This window comes from Marmota flaviventris, chromosome 1 (genome assembly GCF_047511675.1).
Source record: "Marmota flaviventris isolate mMarFla1 chromosome 1, mMarFla1.hap1, whole genome shotgun sequence".
NCBI classification, from domain to species: domain Eukaryota; kingdom Metazoa; phylum Chordata; class Mammalia; order Rodentia; family Sciuridae; genus Marmota; species Marmota flaviventris.
The window spans coordinates 156,547,542-156,566,133 of NC_092498.1; the positions used below are offsets into that span (position 1 = coordinate 156,547,542).

The 18,592-nt window shown below is 45.2% G+C and overlaps 1 protein-coding gene across 6 annotated transcripts in view; it reads left to right on the forward strand.

The window, feature by feature from the left end:
* Txnrd2 (thioredoxin reductase 2) overlaps window positions 1-18,592 on the forward strand; it is a 57,790-nt gene that overhangs the window by 18,022 nt on the left and 21,176 nt on the right. For all 6 annotated transcript variants that reach the window (XM_027924216.3, XM_071617822.1, XM_027924214.2 and 3 more), the window contains 4 exons: window positions 2,148-2,218; window positions 13,465-13,484; window positions 14,255-14,346; window positions 14,817-14,991. In XM_027924216.3, the coding sequence (XP_027780017.2) occupies window positions 2,148-2,218; window positions 13,465-13,484; window positions 14,255-14,346; window positions 14,817-14,991 (358 nt within the window). The remainder of the gene's footprint in view (window positions 1-2,147; window positions 2,219-13,464; window positions 13,485-14,254; window positions 14,347-14,816; window positions 14,992-18,592) is intronic.

Sequence of the window (18,592 nt, forward strand, 5' to 3'; positions counted from 1 at the left end):
AGCCTCAGCAACTTAGCAAGGTCATGAGAAACTTGGTGAGACTTTGTGTCAATATAAAATACAGAAAGGGCTGGGGATGCAGCTCAGTATTAAGTGCCCCTGGTTCAAGCCTCAGTACCAAAAATAAATAAAAAGGGCTGGGGATGTGGCTCAGTTCCTCAGGATCTCAGTCTCAGATCCACATTGAGCACCCCTGGGTTCAATCCCCTTTACAAAAAAAAAAAAAAATTTGAATCTGAACTTTCTTGCCGGTTTTTTCTCTGCTTTCACAGAGGGTTGGATTTTGGGAGGTCCTATTCTGATGACATCATCTCCTGGCCCAGTCTTCTGGGATGAGGGGGCTTTTCTGTCCTCCTGGAGGGCAGAGTTGAGGAAGGGGCCACAGAGTGAGCTTGGGTGGGGATATGGAGGAGCTGCTACAGGGAAAGTAAGAAGCAGGAACAGGAATTTGGCTAAGGCTACATCCTTACAAGTCTCTCAGGGACCTAGATGTTACCAGCCCTCAACATGTTAGCTGCAAAAAAGCTCATGAAGCCCACAGGTCTCATGGTCCTGTAAGCCACACCAGCCTCTGATTAGACCCAGGTGGAGCTTGGATGGAGGAAGAACAAAGGGTTCCTTTTTAGATGGGAACAGAGACGTGTGAACATCTAAACCCTCAACTTCTACTTCTGTTCTGTGCTTGCCCTAAAAAATGGGGAAGAAAAGAGACCAGAGTAATATGAGTTCCCCCAGTCCTCAGAGGGCCATGGGACCTCTGTCTGGCAAGTCAAAAAGAGCAATCTCTAAGGTGGCACTAGCTGCTTGTGCACAGAGGTGGCCCTTAGGCAGACTGCTTGGCTCCATAGATGACACAGTGCCATCGTTCAAGTTTGATTCAGTGGACAGGATTGAAGTGACCCCATCAGCCAGGAGTAAGGCTCTGGTGGTTGTAAGTCCCCAGGGCCATAGTCACCTCAGCTCCTTAAGGGTGCTGAGCAGAGCTGTATATGCCCCCATGCTTCAGTGCCCTATGGACATTCCTTGGCCTGCTCCACCCTGCTGTACTGCTGGTGTCTCTGCTTTCCCACAGGAAACTGGAGCTACGATTCCCAGGTCCTGGAGAAGGCAGCTCAGTGGCTGATCCACTCTCTCCACTGCCCACTGCTATCCCTGGTGTGCATTCCTTGAGTGCATGCCAAAACTTGCTTCTGTTTAAGTCCCTTTGATTTTCAGACCTTTTGTTTTTCCTTGTGCAAACTGGAGAAATTCATGACTTTATTTTATTTTGGCCAGTTGGAATTGTAAACTGTTTGAAATCTATTTCCTCTCCACCAGCACATCTTAACTTTCATAAGGCCAAGAGGATGCATGACCTTGGGACTCCCCCACCTGCTTAGCTGCCCCATATCAAAGGATCTATATCATTCCTGGGCACAGAACTCATCCTAAATGGTCTCAGAGGGATTTCTGGTGTGTCTAGCCTGCAATCTCGTGTCCTCAAAACCATCAACTCCCCATGTCCTACCTGTTCTCAGCCCGTGATGCTTATCCTCTTCTTCTGTCCTACTCTGGTGCCTGGCCCCTGTCACTGGGACATTGCAGAGCTCTCCTGATCTCTGATTTTCTTTCTTTCCTTCCTACTTTTGAGCCCAAGGCCTTGAGCGTGCCAGGCAAATACTCCACCACTGAGCTAAAACCCCAATCTCTGATTTTCCAACCTCTTTACCCACTTCTCTCTCATACTGGACCCCCAGACCTGAGCATTACTCCCTTGGTCTGCATGCCCCCATCTCCTCCCTTACTGAGTACCCAGACAGAGTCATGGGAGGACCAGCTCTCTGTCTGTGTGGCCCCTACAGCTGCCATGCTTTTCTAAGGCCCCATGCTCTTATCTGCATCAAGGTCAAGTGGAAAATTTCAGAGAGCAGAAAGAGCCACCCAGGCAGACACACACTGAATTTGATATATAGACAGGTCACTTTCTATCCCCAGAGAGGTTACAACCTGAAGACAAGTTCCATTGTTCAAGTTTGAAGAGAAACCTTCTCCACGTGTGGGCTGGGTGTGATTCTGGTTGTTTCTTCAAAAGAAGCATTCTCTTTGAGGAGGTTCTTGGGACAGACCAAATGGCATTCCTGTCATATTGATCTTCTTTTCTTTGATAGATTGAAGGTGCCTTGGAATATGGAATTACAAGTGATGACATCTTCTGGCTGAAGGAATCCCCTGGAAAAACGTAAGGTCTAGCATGCCCAGGATGAGAATCCTCTTTTTGCTCGCTAGCATCAGTGTCTGTTAGAGTCCATGGCACTGTTCACTTCTCAGTCCATTCTTTCCAGTTTTTCTAGAAGAATGAAGAAAGAGGGGCTGGGGATGTAGCTCAAGTGGTAGCGCGCTCACCTAGCATGTGTGAGGCACTGGGTTCGATTCTCAGCACTACATAAAAATAAAATATTGTGTCCACCTAAAACTAAAAAATAAATATTAAAAAAGAATGAAAAAAAGAAAGACTTTCATGTGTGCCTCTCTGCAGGGCTGTTGATGCTGTGTGCTATGACTGTTTTAGAAGTTATAGCACAAATGTCACATAAAGTGAGTCAGCCATTTATTATCTAGGTCAGTAGTTGTTCAGCATGGTTCCCCGGAACCCTAGAGTTCCTTAGGGACATCAGGGAGGGCCTCAATCAAATGTCCTCAGTATCATTTGCTTGAAATCTAGAAAAAGATCCAAAAGCCTCAGGAGTTACATCCCACTTGATACCAGCAGCATGCAGTTGGCACACATGCATTAAGTACGTCCACATGCTCACAGTGCAACTGGTCCAGGGGTCCCAGGTCCAGGCAGCTTCTGATGGCTACAAGTGTGACTTCCAGCTTGCAGGGACCAGAGGAACCACCAGAGGGCAGCAGAGGCTTGTTTGATAGCAGTGTTTGGCCATAAGGAAATCCTGGTAGAAAAGTCCCAGAGATGGGCAGTGTGTGTGTGTGTGAGAGAGAGAGAGAGAGAGAGAGAGAGAGAGAGAATGCAGGTGTGTATGTGTGTGTGTGTGTTGAAATGTATTTGTGGGGAGTGTCTGTGTGTGTCACATGCTCTACTTGCCTTCAGTAATTCACACTAAATGAGGTGGCATCTTTGGGATCAGGTCTGGAGTCTCTTAAATGGTTGTGGTATTGTTTCTTTGACCTTTCTATCATGAATGAATATCTCAGTAGTTTATCTTTCTTACCTTGTATCATAAATATTACTTATTCATTTTTTCAATTATTAAAATGATGAAAAATACACATAAAATTTACCATTTTGCTGGTGGCATGTGCCTGTAATCCCAGCTAGGCTGGAGGATCACAAGTTTGAGATCAGCCTCTTTAACTTAGAGAGGAGGCCAGCCTCCTTAACTTAGAGAGACCTTATCTCTAAATAAAATTTAAAAAGGACTGAGACCAGCTGGGAATATAGCTCAGTGGTATATTCCTAACATATGTGAAGCCTTGGGTTCAATCCCGAGCACTGCAAAAAAAAAAAAAAACAGTGGGGGGTTGCTGGGGGCAATATAAGACAGTGGTAGAGTGCCCCTGAGTTAAATCTCTAGTATCATAAATTTTTATCATTTAGACCTTTTATTTATTTTTTAAATATATATATATATTTTAGTGGTAGTTGGACACAATACTGTATTTTATTTTTTTATTTTTAAATGGTTCTGAGGATCGAACCCAGGACCTCACATGTGCAAGGCAAGCACTCTACCACTGAGCCACAACCCCAGCCCCATCATTTTGACCTTTTAAAGTCTACAGTTCAGTGATGTCAAATACACTAATAATTGTTGGGTAACTATTACCATCATCCATTTCCAGAACTCTTCATTTTTGCAAATTGAAACTCTGCAGTACACCTCATCCCCACACCCCAGCCTCTGGAACCACCATTCTATTTTCCATTTCTATGAATTTGACAATTCTCACTACCTCCTGTAAGTGAACATACACAGTATTTTTCCTTTTATGACTGGCTTATTTTGCTGAACATCATGTCTTCTAGCTTTCTGCATATTGGAGAATGCATCAGAATTTCTTTTCTTCTTAAAATTGAATAATATTGCATTGTATATATCACATTTTATTTGTACATTCATCCAGTATGTGCTTGGGCTCTCCCACCTCTTGGTTTTTATGAATAATAGTGCCTTGAATATGGGTATACACATATCTATTTGAGTCCCTGCTTTTGATTCTTTTGGATATGTACCCAGAAGTAGATTTGCTAGATTTATGGTAACTGTACTTTTTAAGAAACTTTAGCTTTATAAGAAACTGCTAAACTGTTTTCCATAGCAGCTTCAGCATCTTACATTCTCATTAACAGTGCAGTGGGGTTAGAATGTCTCCATATCCTCACCAGTTATTTTCTGGTCCTGATGGGATGAGGTGGTCTTATACATTTTATATATACCTTTCAGGGGTCTTTCCTACACGTAGAAAAGCTGACTCCAAAGGCAGATGCCCTTCAACCTCAACATATGGCTGGCTATACCCTGTCCTACATGTATTTCTGCCTACTTCTCCATTATCCCCCATAACTTGGGCATCAGCTTTTATTTATTTATTTATTTTTGTACTAGAGATTGAACTCAGGGGTGCTTAATCACTGAGCTATACCCCTAGTCCCTTTTATTTTTTGAGATAGGGTCTCCCTAAGTTGCTTAGGGCCTCACTAAATTGCTGAGGCTGGCCTTGAACTTGTGATCCTCTGCCTCAGCCTCTTGAGTTGCGGGAATTATAGGCATGTGCCATCACTCCTAGTGCAACAGCTTTTTTATAAGATATAAAATAGAAAGGACCCTCTCTTCCCATTCCAGTGGAATGGTCATGATACCTGTTGCCTATGGCACTTCATCCTCTCCCTAAAATTGTAGCTGAGCTCATCCTAGTTTGTATCTGCCTGTCTGCTGCCTCTCACAGGATCCCCAGATTAAGGTTTATCTTTTGAATTGGTGATATTTTTTTCAAATTTTTTATTTATTTTTGTGGCAGTGCTAGAGATCAAACCCAGGGCCTTATAAATACTCGGCAAGCACATTACCATTAAGCTACATGCTCAGCCTAAATTTTTGTCACATTATCACTATTTCCTTTTTTCCTTTATGCTGTAATTTTTAGGTTTTTTGTTTGTTTGTTTGTTTGTTTATTTTATTTTTTCAATGCTGGGAATTGAACCCAGGGCATTGCACATCATATGCTGGGCAAGACTACATCACTGAGCTATATCCCCATTCCCTTAACTGGTCGTGTGTGTGTGTGTGTGTGTATGTGTGTGTGTGTGTGAGAGAGAGAGAGAGAGACTGGGGATTGCCATCCTTCTGACAGGCTCCTGAGTCACTGGGATTCTAGGCATATACTGCCACACCTACCCCCTTATCTGTTTTTGTTGTTGTTATTGTTTGTTTGTTTTTACCTTTTACTCCTTTTACTGTCTGATAGGTTATATGGGCCACAATCAGTCATCTTTTTGAGTATTTATTGGCTGTGTTTGAAATTGAGAGTGTGTTCTATGAGCATGTGAGTATGTACATGTTTGTGTGAATTAACTGATTGGTCCTTGACCTGCTTTCTATTTGGTTGTTGATGACTTTTTTTTCCCCCCTGTACCAGGAATTGAACTCAGGGGCACTTAGCTACATCCCCAGTCCTATTTATATTTTATTTTGAGGCAGGTTTTCTCTTAAGTTAGTTAGGGCCTTGCTAAGTTACTGAGACTGGCTTTGAACTATTGATCCTTCTGCCTCAGCCTCCCAAGTTGCTTGGATTATAGGCGTGCACCACTGTGCCTAGCTGATTCTCCTTCCCTCCCCCCACCAATTCCCTTATCTTTTTCTTATCTTCCAGCTGTTTTGTATTTTAGAAATGCGACCCTGTGTCATACATGGTGCAGATTTTCTCAGCTTCTCATGTCTTTGAACTTGTGATGTACAAATGGTTTCCTTTTTTTTTTTTAAATGTAACTTAAATCTCTTTTTACATTTAATGGCTTTTAGATTTATTACATGCTCAGAAAGGCCTGCGTCACCTCCAAGATTTTTTTTTTTACATTGATTTCTCTTGGTAGAATTTATTCATGCTTTCCAGCTTCTTCATAGTGCTTTATGTGCTAGACCCATCATGAAACAATCTTGAAGATTCAATAACCCTGGAAGCCAGGCCCTGCCAGACACCTCTGTCCAGGCTGAGGCCTCCCATAAGCTCAGGTCAGTGTCTTGAACTGTCACCAAAGACTAGCATTTTCTGAGTTATGATCAGAAAATAGGTGTACACAGACTGTGGATGTACACAGCAGTGTAGCCCAGGAAGGACCTCCCTCTAGTGAGATGGTACAGGATTGGGGGACCTCTCCTATGTGACCTTGTTCTAGGGGCAGCCCACTCAGCTAGGAAGACAAGGCTTCAGATATTTTGGTCAAGAAAGAAACTTCAGTGTTTATTTTCTTCAGGAAAAAAAAAATTCAAAGTTTTTTGTTTTTTTTTTTAAAGCTCTTTCGTTTAGAAGGAATCTAGGTATGTTATTGTTAAGAAAAAAAGTGTTTGCAATGTATCAGTCACCCGTTTAGTTCTGAGCATGATTTATGTGAGGAAATGGTTTTTTTAAAAATTAAGCTGGAGATATATCCCTGTACGATGCTTCTGTGAAAATGCAGCTTTTGTCCAGCGCTGTTAATGCAAGTTGTAACAGTGTAATATGGGAGTCAGTGTTTACATGTTACATTCCTCCGCAGCAGTCAAAATAAGCCCGGAGGGTCTACAGTAGCATTTCTGTATTTTATCAGCTTGGGCTGGGGCTGAGGGGGAGGCCTCCACTCACACTTGGAGGGGCTGTTTCTGCCAGATTTATTTGCCTTATAAATATTCCCCATGTTTATTTTAACTCGCCTTTAAAATGGAGCTGAAATTAATATGGACCTTAGGGCTGCCCCTCTGGCCCCAGAGTGCCCTGGAGCCTGGTGGGGACATTTTGACTTGGCCCCATCCAGGAGGCCAGTTCAGTGGCTGAGGATATTCAGCTTCCTTGGGCCTCTGTCTGCAGTGGACACTACATCTACTGGTTGACATTTCGGTACTAAGGATGGGTCATTTCTGTCCCAACCCATGCCCTTGGGGAGTTGTGCAGCACAAAGACTTCCTTTCCTCTACTTGTATGTGCATAAGCAGCTGCACCATGGTAGAACTTTCTTTCAGGTCTGTCTACATGGGATGCAGTGAGAAATGAAATAAGTTGAGCCCATAGTGAGGCCTGTGGCCCTTCAGCCTCCATGCTGCCTTTACCCTTGAGCATTATATGAGGAACACCTCTACTCCCATCCCCACCCTGGCTTCTTGGATGACATCCAGGTCTGAGAGGGAGCCCATGGCTAGAGAGATGACAGGCATGGGGCAATCATGCCTGAGCCCTGTTCATAGGAAATAGAATTAAATGATATCCTTCACTCAACAGCTGGGTGCTGGCAAATAGCTATATTTGTCAGCCACATAGTAGGCTAAGCACCTGAGTCAGTATCTGTGAAGATGATCAACCCTGTGTAGAGAACCTCTGGGAAGGCAGCATTAGTTTGTGGGAGGTGGGACCCTTAGGCCCGATGGGGTCAGGGACCTTCCTGGTTGCCCCAGATCCTCATAACTGCACCTTTGGGGAAAAGGAGCTGTCCTCCCATCTCAGGGGACTGGGACCAGCCAGTACAAAATCCTGGGTGGAACTCCATGCTGGTACCTACTCAGCTTTGGCCACCTGGATATCAGCTTTGTGCCCAGATTGGTTGCTTTTCCATTTTTCAGTTTATTTCTCTGTCAAAATCCAGAATAGGTGGAAGACATGAGGATAATTCTGGGGCAGGGACAGGGTCCCCTGGGCAGGTAGCAGGGGCTTCTTCAGGAAGAATGGTCAGTGAGATAATGGCCGCTGTAGATAGCTGTTCACCAGCAGCTGTAGAAGTAGGGATATAGAGTGGATGTGTGGCCCTGCATGGCTGAGCCATTCTGTTTCAGAAATCAAGGCCATTGCTGTGGAGGGATTGTAGAAGGTGAGAAAGGGAAGCATGCTTCCCAAAGCTCCTTTAAGGAGACAGCATTGGGGTCATGATTCAAATGCAACCAGGTGTGGCCTGGAAGGAGTCTGATATCTTAAGAGGAACCTACCCATTGCCTTCTTCCCATCTGCTCCTCTGCACTGTGGTAGAAACTCAGTCCTGGTTGCCCAGCCTGCCCAGGTCTAGCATCCCTGATTTCTCCCTTCTGCACTTCCAAAGTCCTGGGCTCTGCCTTTTTCCCTTAATACCAGGTTTCAGGGCTCAGATACCCTAACCCTGAAGCAAGGGATCACAGCTACTCTATTACTTACTTACCTACTTACCTCCTGGGAAGCTGATCTGGGGCTTGCTGTGTATGAAGGTCAACTTTCTACAAATCTGAGCCCTGAGCTGGCAGCATTAGGATCAGGAAAAGGATGGCTGTCTCAGGGAGACTCTTTCCCTACATTGGACCTAGTCTAAAGTTCAATAACTGAGTTGTTATTTCCAGATAGCAACCAAGACCACCTTGTTCCTGCTGTCCACCTGGGTAGCCCCTGTGCAGGTCCCCAGGAGGCTTATAGAACAGGGAATCAATCTCATCCATAGCTCCCAGCTCTACTCAGGGATTCCCTGGGCTGCCCACTGGTTCTTGGAAGGAGACCAAAGCCAGCTCAGGACTATCTACTCTCTTGTGGCCACATTAGCATTTCAGGGTTCTCTGTCCTTGGATTTTTCTGGGTCCTGTGAAGCAGGGAGAGTGTTTTTATATCTTGGGCTGATTTAACACTTCAGTTTGTCCTAGGAGGAGCTTTTGTTTGACCTCTTTTATCATGAAGTTCAGAAGTCAGTCAGATACCATGTCTGTTTTTCTGTTTTCCTAAGTACAAGAGGGAGAAAGGTAAATTTTATCTTAGGGAGAGCTACAATTCTTTTTTTTTTTTTGGAACAAATCACCCCTGCATTTTCTGCTTTTGCATTTTCTGCTTAGTGTACACATTCCTTTGGTGTTGTGTTCAGCAAAAGGGATACCAGCTATCTGCCTGGGACTTGGTTCCTAGACTGTTAAGCCTCTCTACCCATCTGTCTGTGTCCTTGCAGCTAAAATATTATGGAGCCAGGACCTGAGATAACATCTATTTCCTAGCAGTTGGCCTGCACAGAGGCTCTGGCAGGCCCAATGTTGGTGCCTAAGGGGTTGGATGGGGCTACCAGATCCCAGGCAAGCTCAGAGCCAGACTCCGCTGGGGTAGAAGCTTTGGGGGTGCCTCACCCTGGTGCTGCCTCTCTGGGGCATCCAGAACTCTGCAGCCTGACTGGCATTTCCTGTGCTGGAAGGACTGCCAAGGGCCCAGGTGCTCCTATAAGATTGTCACTTATATGGGTGTGCCTCCCAGAGAGTGGAACAGGGACCTTCAAGCTCAAGAGGCATATGGAGGGCTCTGTAAAACTGGGCTTTTGTGGGCCTGTGTTAATGCTTTTATTTTTGCTTCCTCTACCATTTTGATTTTGAATGAGAAAGCCTATCCTGTGATTAAGCTAATCTCATAGCAGTTATTTCTCTGTGGAAAACGCTGGTGCACTGGAAGTCAGAGAATGGAGCCTCCTGAAACACATGGAAAATTAGATTCTAGGTTCACAGGGTATAGGATGGTAACTTCTGGTGTGGGTGGGCAGACACCCTGGTTTTAGGTTTGTTTTTGTTGTTGTTGTTGTTGTTTTAATACTTTTTTTTAAAGAGAGAGTGACAGAGAGAGTTTTTTTTTTTTTTAATATTTATTTTTTAGTTCTCGGTGGACACAACATCTTTGTTTGTATGTGGTGCTGAGGATCGAACCCGGGCCGCATGCATGCCAGGCGAGCGCGCTACTGCTTGAGCCACATCCCCAGCCCTTGTTGTTGTTTTTAATATTTATTTTTTTAGGTGTATATGGACACAATGCCTTTATTTTTATGTGGTGCTGAGAATCAAACCCAGGTCCTGCACATGCTAGGTGAGCGCTCTACCACTGAGCCACAATCCCAGCCCCTCCCCCCCTTTTTTTTGGCATGTTTATGTGGTACTGGGAGTTGAAACAAGGGCCTTGTGCATGCTCTACCACTGAGCTATACCCCAGGATCTTTTTTTTTTTTTTTAGTATTTTTTTAGTTGTCAGTGAACCTTTTATTTTATTAATTTATATGTGGTGCTGAGAATCAAACCCAGTGCCTTACACATGCTAGGCAAGTGCTCTACCAGTGAGCTACAACCCCACCCCCCTAGGGTCTTTTTAATAAAGTGATAAGTCCACGGTGTCCAGCTTCCTGCCTTCAGGTCTGTTGATCTGGTTCCTTGACTTCTACCAGGACTACCATACCATGGGTAGCCATGGCCTGGACTGGTAACTCCACCTCTGTAGCAGTCTTGGCCCCCTGGTCTTCATCTGTCCTCCAGTCCTTTCCAGTGGCCAGTGGAAATTGATTCATAGTTACTCTTCTTGTGGAACTTTCTATTCCTCATGATCTGAAGAATTCTTTGTCTATATCCATTTTTGCCCCAGAATTTTCTTACTTTAGTTGGTGTGAAGGGAATTCTCTTGAGTTCTCATATTCTGCATTCTTCAAAGAATAAACATTTTCATTATTTGATCTATTGGGGGAAGAGATGGAATAAAAACCAATACTAACAAATCATTACTCATAAGACATGAGGCCCAAAGTTACTCTCCATTTAAGCAGGAAGTAAGCTTTCATTGCGAGATTTCAGCCACGTAAGTATGGTCATGGAGTCTCATTTAGGAGTATGTCTGACTGACATCTGTCTTCCCCCTATATTTGCCTTCAGTTGGCAATTTAGAGATGCAGCCTGAGAGCTGAGGGCACTCATGAAGTAGTAACTTCTCCCCACTGCTTGTGGCTGTTGGAGTAGGTAGGTGGCCCAGGGTGCTGAGAGGACTCCAAGGGAGGATCTGGGGATCCAGTTTCCCCATCCACCTGTCTCCTCCATTTAGCTTCCTGTGCAGAAGGTCTAGGAAACACACATGGACTGCAGAAACAGAAAAAATTTTTGCTAGAATCAGGAGACCACATTGTTTTATGCTCAACAGTGTGGTAGGAGGGCCCAGAGATTGGCCCAACCCATTGTCCTGCAGACTATAGATTGCAGCTGGCCCACTCCCCAAGGAGTGTTAGTAAGACACTATAGGGGCCAATATAGGGGCCACATTTGTTTTGTTTCTCTAGTGCTGCATGGCTTGGCAAAATGCAGGAGTCCCATTGCATGGGCACTGCTAGAAGCAGGGAACAAAGAACATTGCATGTTGAGCACTGTTGCACTTTCCCAACTTCAGTCATGGATTTATGCCAATATATCCATGGTAACTGGATTTGTTTGTAGTTTAAGTAACGCATAATTTCATATCTTAAAGAAAGGCTTATACCACTAAACTCAGAAAGTCAAGGGTCACATATTTTCTCTCATATGGGAAGCTGGAGAGGAAAAAGGAAAAGAAAGGTTAGGGTGGGAACTCATGAAAATCAAAAGGAGATCAGTAGCTAGGCACAGTGGTGCACACGTGTAATCCCAGCAGCTCAGGAGGCTGAGGCAGGAGGATCAAGAGTTCAAAGGCAACCAGCAAAAGCAAGGTGCTAAGCAACTCAGTGAGACCCTGTCTCTAAATAAAATACAAAATAGGGCCGGGGTTGTGGCTCAGTGGCCGAGTACCCCTGAGTTCAGTCCCCAGTTCCTGCCCCATAAAAATGGATATCAGTAGAGCAGAGGAAAGAGACCAGAGGGGAGAAGTAAGGGAGGGAACAGGGAAATACTGGGGAATTATATTGGCCAGATTATATTGTTATATTGTGTGCATGTATGAATATTTAACAACAAATCTCACCACTATGTACAACTACAATGTATCAGTAAAAAAAAAAAAGCGGGGGGGTGGGGAACCAGCTTGTAACCTTTCACTATATACATCAAATCCAGAAAGAGTTAGGTTTTGTAACTTTGGTTATGTGTATTACACCTATGGGTGAGTCTACATTCATATGGATGTACATTTGTGCCCCTGTGTCTATTGCTTAGGCATTGCTGACCCTGTGTGGGGCCTGGAATGCATTTCTGCTCTCCTGATCTGTGAAAATTCCAGGGTCTTCTCTTACCTTCTTTATACTCTAAGTGTGAATGTGTAACAAGCCAGGACCACCTTGTACCCAGCCAGTCAGTGTGGTTCTGTTCCCAGATCCTATGAAGAAGCTGCCTGCCAGATGCTTCCCGCAGGGCACCTATAGAAGTATTCCAAGGGATACATGCTTTTTGAAATGGAATTATATCATTAGTACCTGCCAGGATTAATGCTGACATTAGGCTTATCCATCCTTACATCATCTCCTCTTGTTCAAAGACTGAAGAGGTGATCTGTCGAGCCCACCCATGCGTAGCCACCCTGGCTGGGAATTCTCATTCTCTGTTGGGTTCTGAGCCTGCTCCTGAGTATGTGCATGCATATGTCTATGTGATTTTGTACACATGTGTGCATGTAAGTAAGTACACATATATAAGCATGTTTACAAGGGTGTTATGTGATGCATATGTGCACATGCCAGTTATCACATGTGTGCATGTTCACATGTTGTGCAGGTTAGGTATATGTGTGCATGTGAATTGCATGAGATTGTGTACACCTGTGTGTCAGTATGTATGTGTGCATGTGTATGTGAGTATGTGTGTGTGCACATACCTACGGAATGTGAAGTTGACCACAGGAGAGGATCTAAACTACTAGAGCAAACATTTCCAGTGAGTCTCAGCATCCTGTCCTGCCTCCCAGCAACCTGGGTACCCTTTGTCTTTGGCTCTGGAAAGCTGACTGTCCTGGCTCTGGGCCCAGGTATGGTAGGCTGGACAGGACGACATAGGCTTTCCAGCCTTGCCTTCTGTGGTCTAAGAGTATTCTGTTCACAGAATATGCTTCCCCAAGAACTCCCCACAGTCTGGTCCCCTTACTGCCTGCAAAGCATGTCCCTGCTTCCACCCTGGCCCCAGGAGGCTCCAGAGGCCTCAAGACAGAACTCATTTTAGGGCAGAAGAAAAACTGTGCTTCTCCTGAGGGATGTTTCTCAGCACATCCACAGAATGCTGGTGCTGCCCAGTGCCTTTCATAGGACAGGTGCTGTTTGTCACTGACCACATACCCTTCACCACCAGGCAATTTGCTGGTTCAATAACACTGTTTGTTGTATTGTATTTCACAGCCATAGCCTCTGGGAAGTGGGCTTTGTACCTCAGTATGAACTATTTGAATAGTCAGCCTCAGCATTCATTAGCTGAGCGCCTGGCATGAAGGCTAAAGGGCTCTTTTGTCCCACCCTTGGGATGACTGCTTGTGTGCCCATGTGGGCCACACAGGTTCTCACATGCTTTTTCTCTCTGTCCATTTCTCTAACAGGTTGGTGGTTGGGGCCAGCTGTATCCTTTGCTAGTATGCAGTTTTGTCTTTGGGACATGGACTTTTATTCTCCTGAGTTCTCCTGATGGCTCTTCTTCCCAGTGGTCATTTTGCTACCTCAGACTAGATGCTTACTGAGCCTCTCAGGGGTAAGGTCTGTGCCCTCAGAGAAGGACAATTTGAAGTTTACCTTCTGGGGCTAGGGCTTCCTGGAGACTTCCTGAGCCACACACTGAGCCAGTTGAGCCAGCTGGGGCATCTGGACACGACTGTGAGGCACCAAGCATTCCTCCCTTGAGAATAGCCCTGCTCTGGCCTCATTCCTTCAGAAGGAGCAGTTAAACCAGAGAGGGTCAAGACAGGAACCCCAGAGGGAGCCCAGGGTCAGATGATCGCTTTGGAACTTTATAGCTGAAAATACAGGTCAAAGATAGCAGCTTTGTATCTTCCACCCATGATATTCTTCTTCCCTGTGCTTGGCCAGCAGCTCTCCACCTCTATAGACACCCCCCACCCCACCCCCAAATGCAGGCCTATCCCTAGAGGCTGAGATTAAACTCCAAAGCCAAGACAGATAACTTGTAGAGGCACAGGCCAACTTAGTCCTTGGGTGTATTGGAAGGGCTTAAAGTTCCAGCTAGCAAAGCCCTTACCCCCTAGTCCATGCACTTGAGACTGGGGCTGGCAATGGATATGTGGGGGTGTGGGCTGCTTGAGCAGGAGCCTGGAGTCTTGCCTCCTGTTTTCTGGAGTCATGATTTCTTAGTATTTCTTAGCCTGGTACTCACAGATGTGGCACTGGAGTGTGCTGGCTTCCTCACTGGGATTGGACTGGACACCACTGTCATGATGCGCAGTATCCCCCTTCGGGGCTTTGACCAGGTAGTACAAGTAGCTCTGGCTCCTGCCTTACCATTGTGCTCTCCCACGGGGCCTGAATTCCCTTCTGCTCCCTGCCCCTAGGCAGGTACAGTTGTGGACTTGGAATAAAGTCTGTATCTTTAGAAACAGGTCCTTGAATTGAACAAGGGAATTGTTCCAGAAAATATAAAAATGCATGTGCTAGAACATAGAAAGAAGGATTTGGTGCATGGAGTGTACACACAGCTGCACATACATTCTTCTTACCAGGCTGAGGGGACATTTGTGGGCACACCAAGTCCAGCTTCAGGGACCATCAGTTTGGGTCACTCTTTTCATATGTCCCATTAGTAAGTGGTGGGCATATATCACAGAAGCACTATCCCCACCTCAGAGACCTTCAACTCCTTGGTCCTTCCTTGCTGAACCCTTTTGGGGTCTGCATCTCGCTGCCACATAGTCTTCATGGAATGTCTTCTTATGCTTCACAGCAAATGTCTTCTTTGGTCATGGAGCACATGGAGTCTCACGGCACCCAATTCCTGAGGGGTTGCATCCCCACCTGCATCAAGAAGCTTCCAGATGGCCAACTCCAGGTTACCTGGGAGGACCGCACCTCTGGCAAGAAGGACACAGGCATCTTTGACACTGTCCTGTGGGCCATAGGTAAGGGGATGTTGAGCCACACACATGCTGTCTCTGGTTGCCCTGAGGTCCATGGAAACTAACAGAACCTTGTCCTTTGGAACAGAAATCTTTACCATTCTATCCCTTTGTTTTCCAATGTTGGAACCATTCTATTTGTTCCAAGGAAGGTTGGCTGCTGCCTGGTGCCCCTCATGGGCCTTTCATTGTAAAAGCCTGTAGATACATTATCCATTTCTGGCCATCCCGGGCACAATGTGCCTCTGTCTTTTTTCTTCTACCCTGTCATGTTCTAGAAACACAAATCAAAAAAGAGACCCAGCTGTTCTCAGCCAATTATAATCATTTAGTAAAGATAATGAGTCCTCCAGCTTCCATGTCCTCTGATAGAATGTTCATTAAAGTTTCAGTATATAAATCCTATATACTTCCTATGAGGCTTAAGCCTTTTTTTTTCCCTTTCACAAAATAGATGGTTTTTATTTTAGTTTCAAACTATAACATGATAACTTAAAATTTACCTTTCTTTATGTGTGTGGTGATGAGGATTGAATCTAGGCAAGCACTGCTAGGTAAGCATTTCACCCCTCAGCTAAATGCCCAACCTTATTCACAGCTTTAACCATTAAATGTCTGATACAACAACATTGAATACATTCACATTGTTGTGCAACCATCACTACCATCCATATCCAGAACTTTTTCATTATCTTAAAACTGAAACTCCATCCTCATTAAACAATAATTCCTCATTCTTCCGTCCCTCCAATCCCTTGGCAACCACCATTCTCCTTTCTGTTTCTATGAATTTGATGACTCTAGGTTTCTCACATAGGCGGGAACATACAGCATGTGTCTTTTTGTGCCTGGCCTGTTTCACTTAGCATAATGTCTTCAAGGTTTATCCATGTTGTAGCATGTGACAGAATTCCCTTTGTTGGGGGGAGGGTACCGGGAATTGAACTCAGGGGCACTCGACCACTAAGCCACATCCCCAGCCCTATTTTGTATTTTATTTAGAGACAAGGTCTCACTGAGTTGCTTAGCACCTTGCTTTTTGCTGAGGCTGGCTTTGGACTCACAATCCTCCTGCCTCAGCCTCCTGAGTCACTGGGATTACAGGTGTGTGTCACTGTGCCTGGCTTTTCCTTCTTTTTTAAGGTTGAACAATTTTGTTTATCCATTCGTTTCCTGAGAGACACTTGGGTTGCTTCTACCTTTGGATTCTTATGAGTAGTGTTGCTATGAACATGGCTGTCTACTTTTGTTTATAGTTGTTTATAACATATAACAATGATACAGGGGCTGCAAATGTAGCTAGGCAGAACATTTGTCTAGTATGTGGGAGGCCCTGGGTTTGACCCCCAGTACTGAAAAAAAAAAAAAACAACAGATTTTTTTTTTCCAGCTCTAACTGGGCTTTTCATGTCTTCTTATGCTTCCATTGGGCAGCTTTGGGTCCTATAAATCATCACATGCTAGGATCAGGATCTCACTGGACTTTCCAGAAGTCTTGGTGTGCAGGTTTCCAAAGGCAGCATCCAGTGATTGGGCAGAGGCATGGCTGGGGAGGTCTTTCCAGCAGGCGTGGCCTGGCCACCTACTCCCTGTGAGTGATGGGTCTAGTTTTTCATGAGGATGAAGGTTGAACAGATGTGACTGTATATAAGTAGCTCATTGCTGACCTTGCTAAACACATAGCCTCCCTGGCTGTGCACCTAGGGAAAAGGGTGAAGAGTATGGATGCAGCCAGAGGAGATTCCTGCCCAGAGCCTGGGTGAGGGTGACTATGGAGGGACTGCCCAGAACCTAGTGGGGGGAGCAGAAAGCTCAGATGCCATTTGAGTCATATTCATGCTGGGATTAGGGTACCACAGCTACTATGAATGGGCTCCCTGGAGGAGGACAGCAGGCTGTCCCCCCACCTCACCCTCTAAATGGAAATTGAGCCCAGGGATACTTTACCACTAAGCCCTTTTTATTTTGAGACATGGGCTTGCTAAATTACTCAGACTGGCCTCAAACTTGCAATCCTCCTGCCTTAGCCTCCTGAGTAACTAGATTATAGGTGTGTGCCACTGTACCTGGTCAGGGCTGCAGGTTCTTGTTGATCAGAGTCATAGAATGCATGCTGTTTTCTCTATGAGGACATCCCTACCCACCTCAATATGAGCACCTTATAGTTTGGCTTCTGGTTTTCCTAACTGTCCTGTCAACTTGTACATTGACAGAATTGTCAAGTTGTTGCTTTCTCCCATTATTTCTGGTTCTCTGGAGTCACTGTGCTGAGCCTTGTCTGTGTCCCCCTGATGTGAGCCAGAGGGCTTAGAACTCAGGTCACTCTCAGAAGCCTCATGAAACTGGTGTTTACCAAGTAGCCCAAGAGGCTGTTCCATCAGTGCTTGTTAAGGCTGATTTATTTAACCAGGGTCCCAGCATCCGCTAAGATGGGGGTCCCGAAGCAGCCTGGCTGCTTCTGGGGGAAAAAAAAAAGTTTCTCCTGAATTGTTTAGAATACATGGAAATCTAAACAACAACAACAACAACAAAAAAAAAAAAAAATGAAGGAGACAGACCTTCCACTTGTACATAGTGAACACAAGAGCAGATTGTATAAGGAGGGATCTGAAATGCCCTGGAATGAATTCAGTACTTCTTGACCCAAAGTTGACCAGTTACCAAAGGAAATGTTTTTGGTCAAATTGTAGAAGTAAAATTTAAGTAAATTCAGTATAATGACCACCACAAAGATTAGGTGTATCTTTTGGAGCCAAAAGTGTTAAACTTCATTCTAATCAGTGAGATAGCTAGTTTCTTGTTTCCTACTCACTCCCCAACCTTCCCCTTTGTCTTCTGTACTCCTACCATTGGCACACAGAACCCTTATCTCACCTTTGAATGGAGGGGTGGGCCATGCAGCCAGATGCTGTTGGATGGCAGTGGCTCTAGAGAGCCAAGGACCTTGCCTTTGGAAAATCCCCGGTCCTTCCAACTTCAAGGAGGTCCCTGGCAGGAAAAAAGTAAGGCCCCTGCCGGGCAGAGTTGCCATGGTACATACACACACCCTCCCCCACTATTCTATTTTTTGTATTTTCAAAAAGAGCATCCCCCAGACAGTCTGCCTGGTGTGATTGATGCTGGGGATGGAAGCTTTTCACAGTCCTTGGCCTTTGACCTTGCTTCCCCAGGGCTGTGGCAGTGGCGGCAGCAGTTTCTGGCACGCCTTCTGGGGAGGAGGGGGGTGGTACAGGCATGTGCTGACTTTGCTGCTCCCTCTGAGCCAGGTTTTGTAAACATTCAGGAGCCACTTCCCAGTTTAACAACTGGTAATCTTTTCTCTGGTTTGCACTGATAAGCCTTTAAACAAGAATTATTTCTACTTGTAATAAAGGATGATCCGTTCCAGAAGGTTAAAGTAAAATGCCTTGGGGGGCTGCATATCTGGCACCACTAGCATCTCCTTGGATGGTGCTTCTAGTCCTGAGCAGTAAGTATTGTGTCCAAATAAGCTGGGCTTTGGTGGGTGTTTAAAAAACAGAAAAGGGAAGGATGCCCTTTTTGCCTCCAAGAACACATATAAAAGGGGCCCAGATGCTGCTGTGGACCTGCCCAGTGGCTTGTG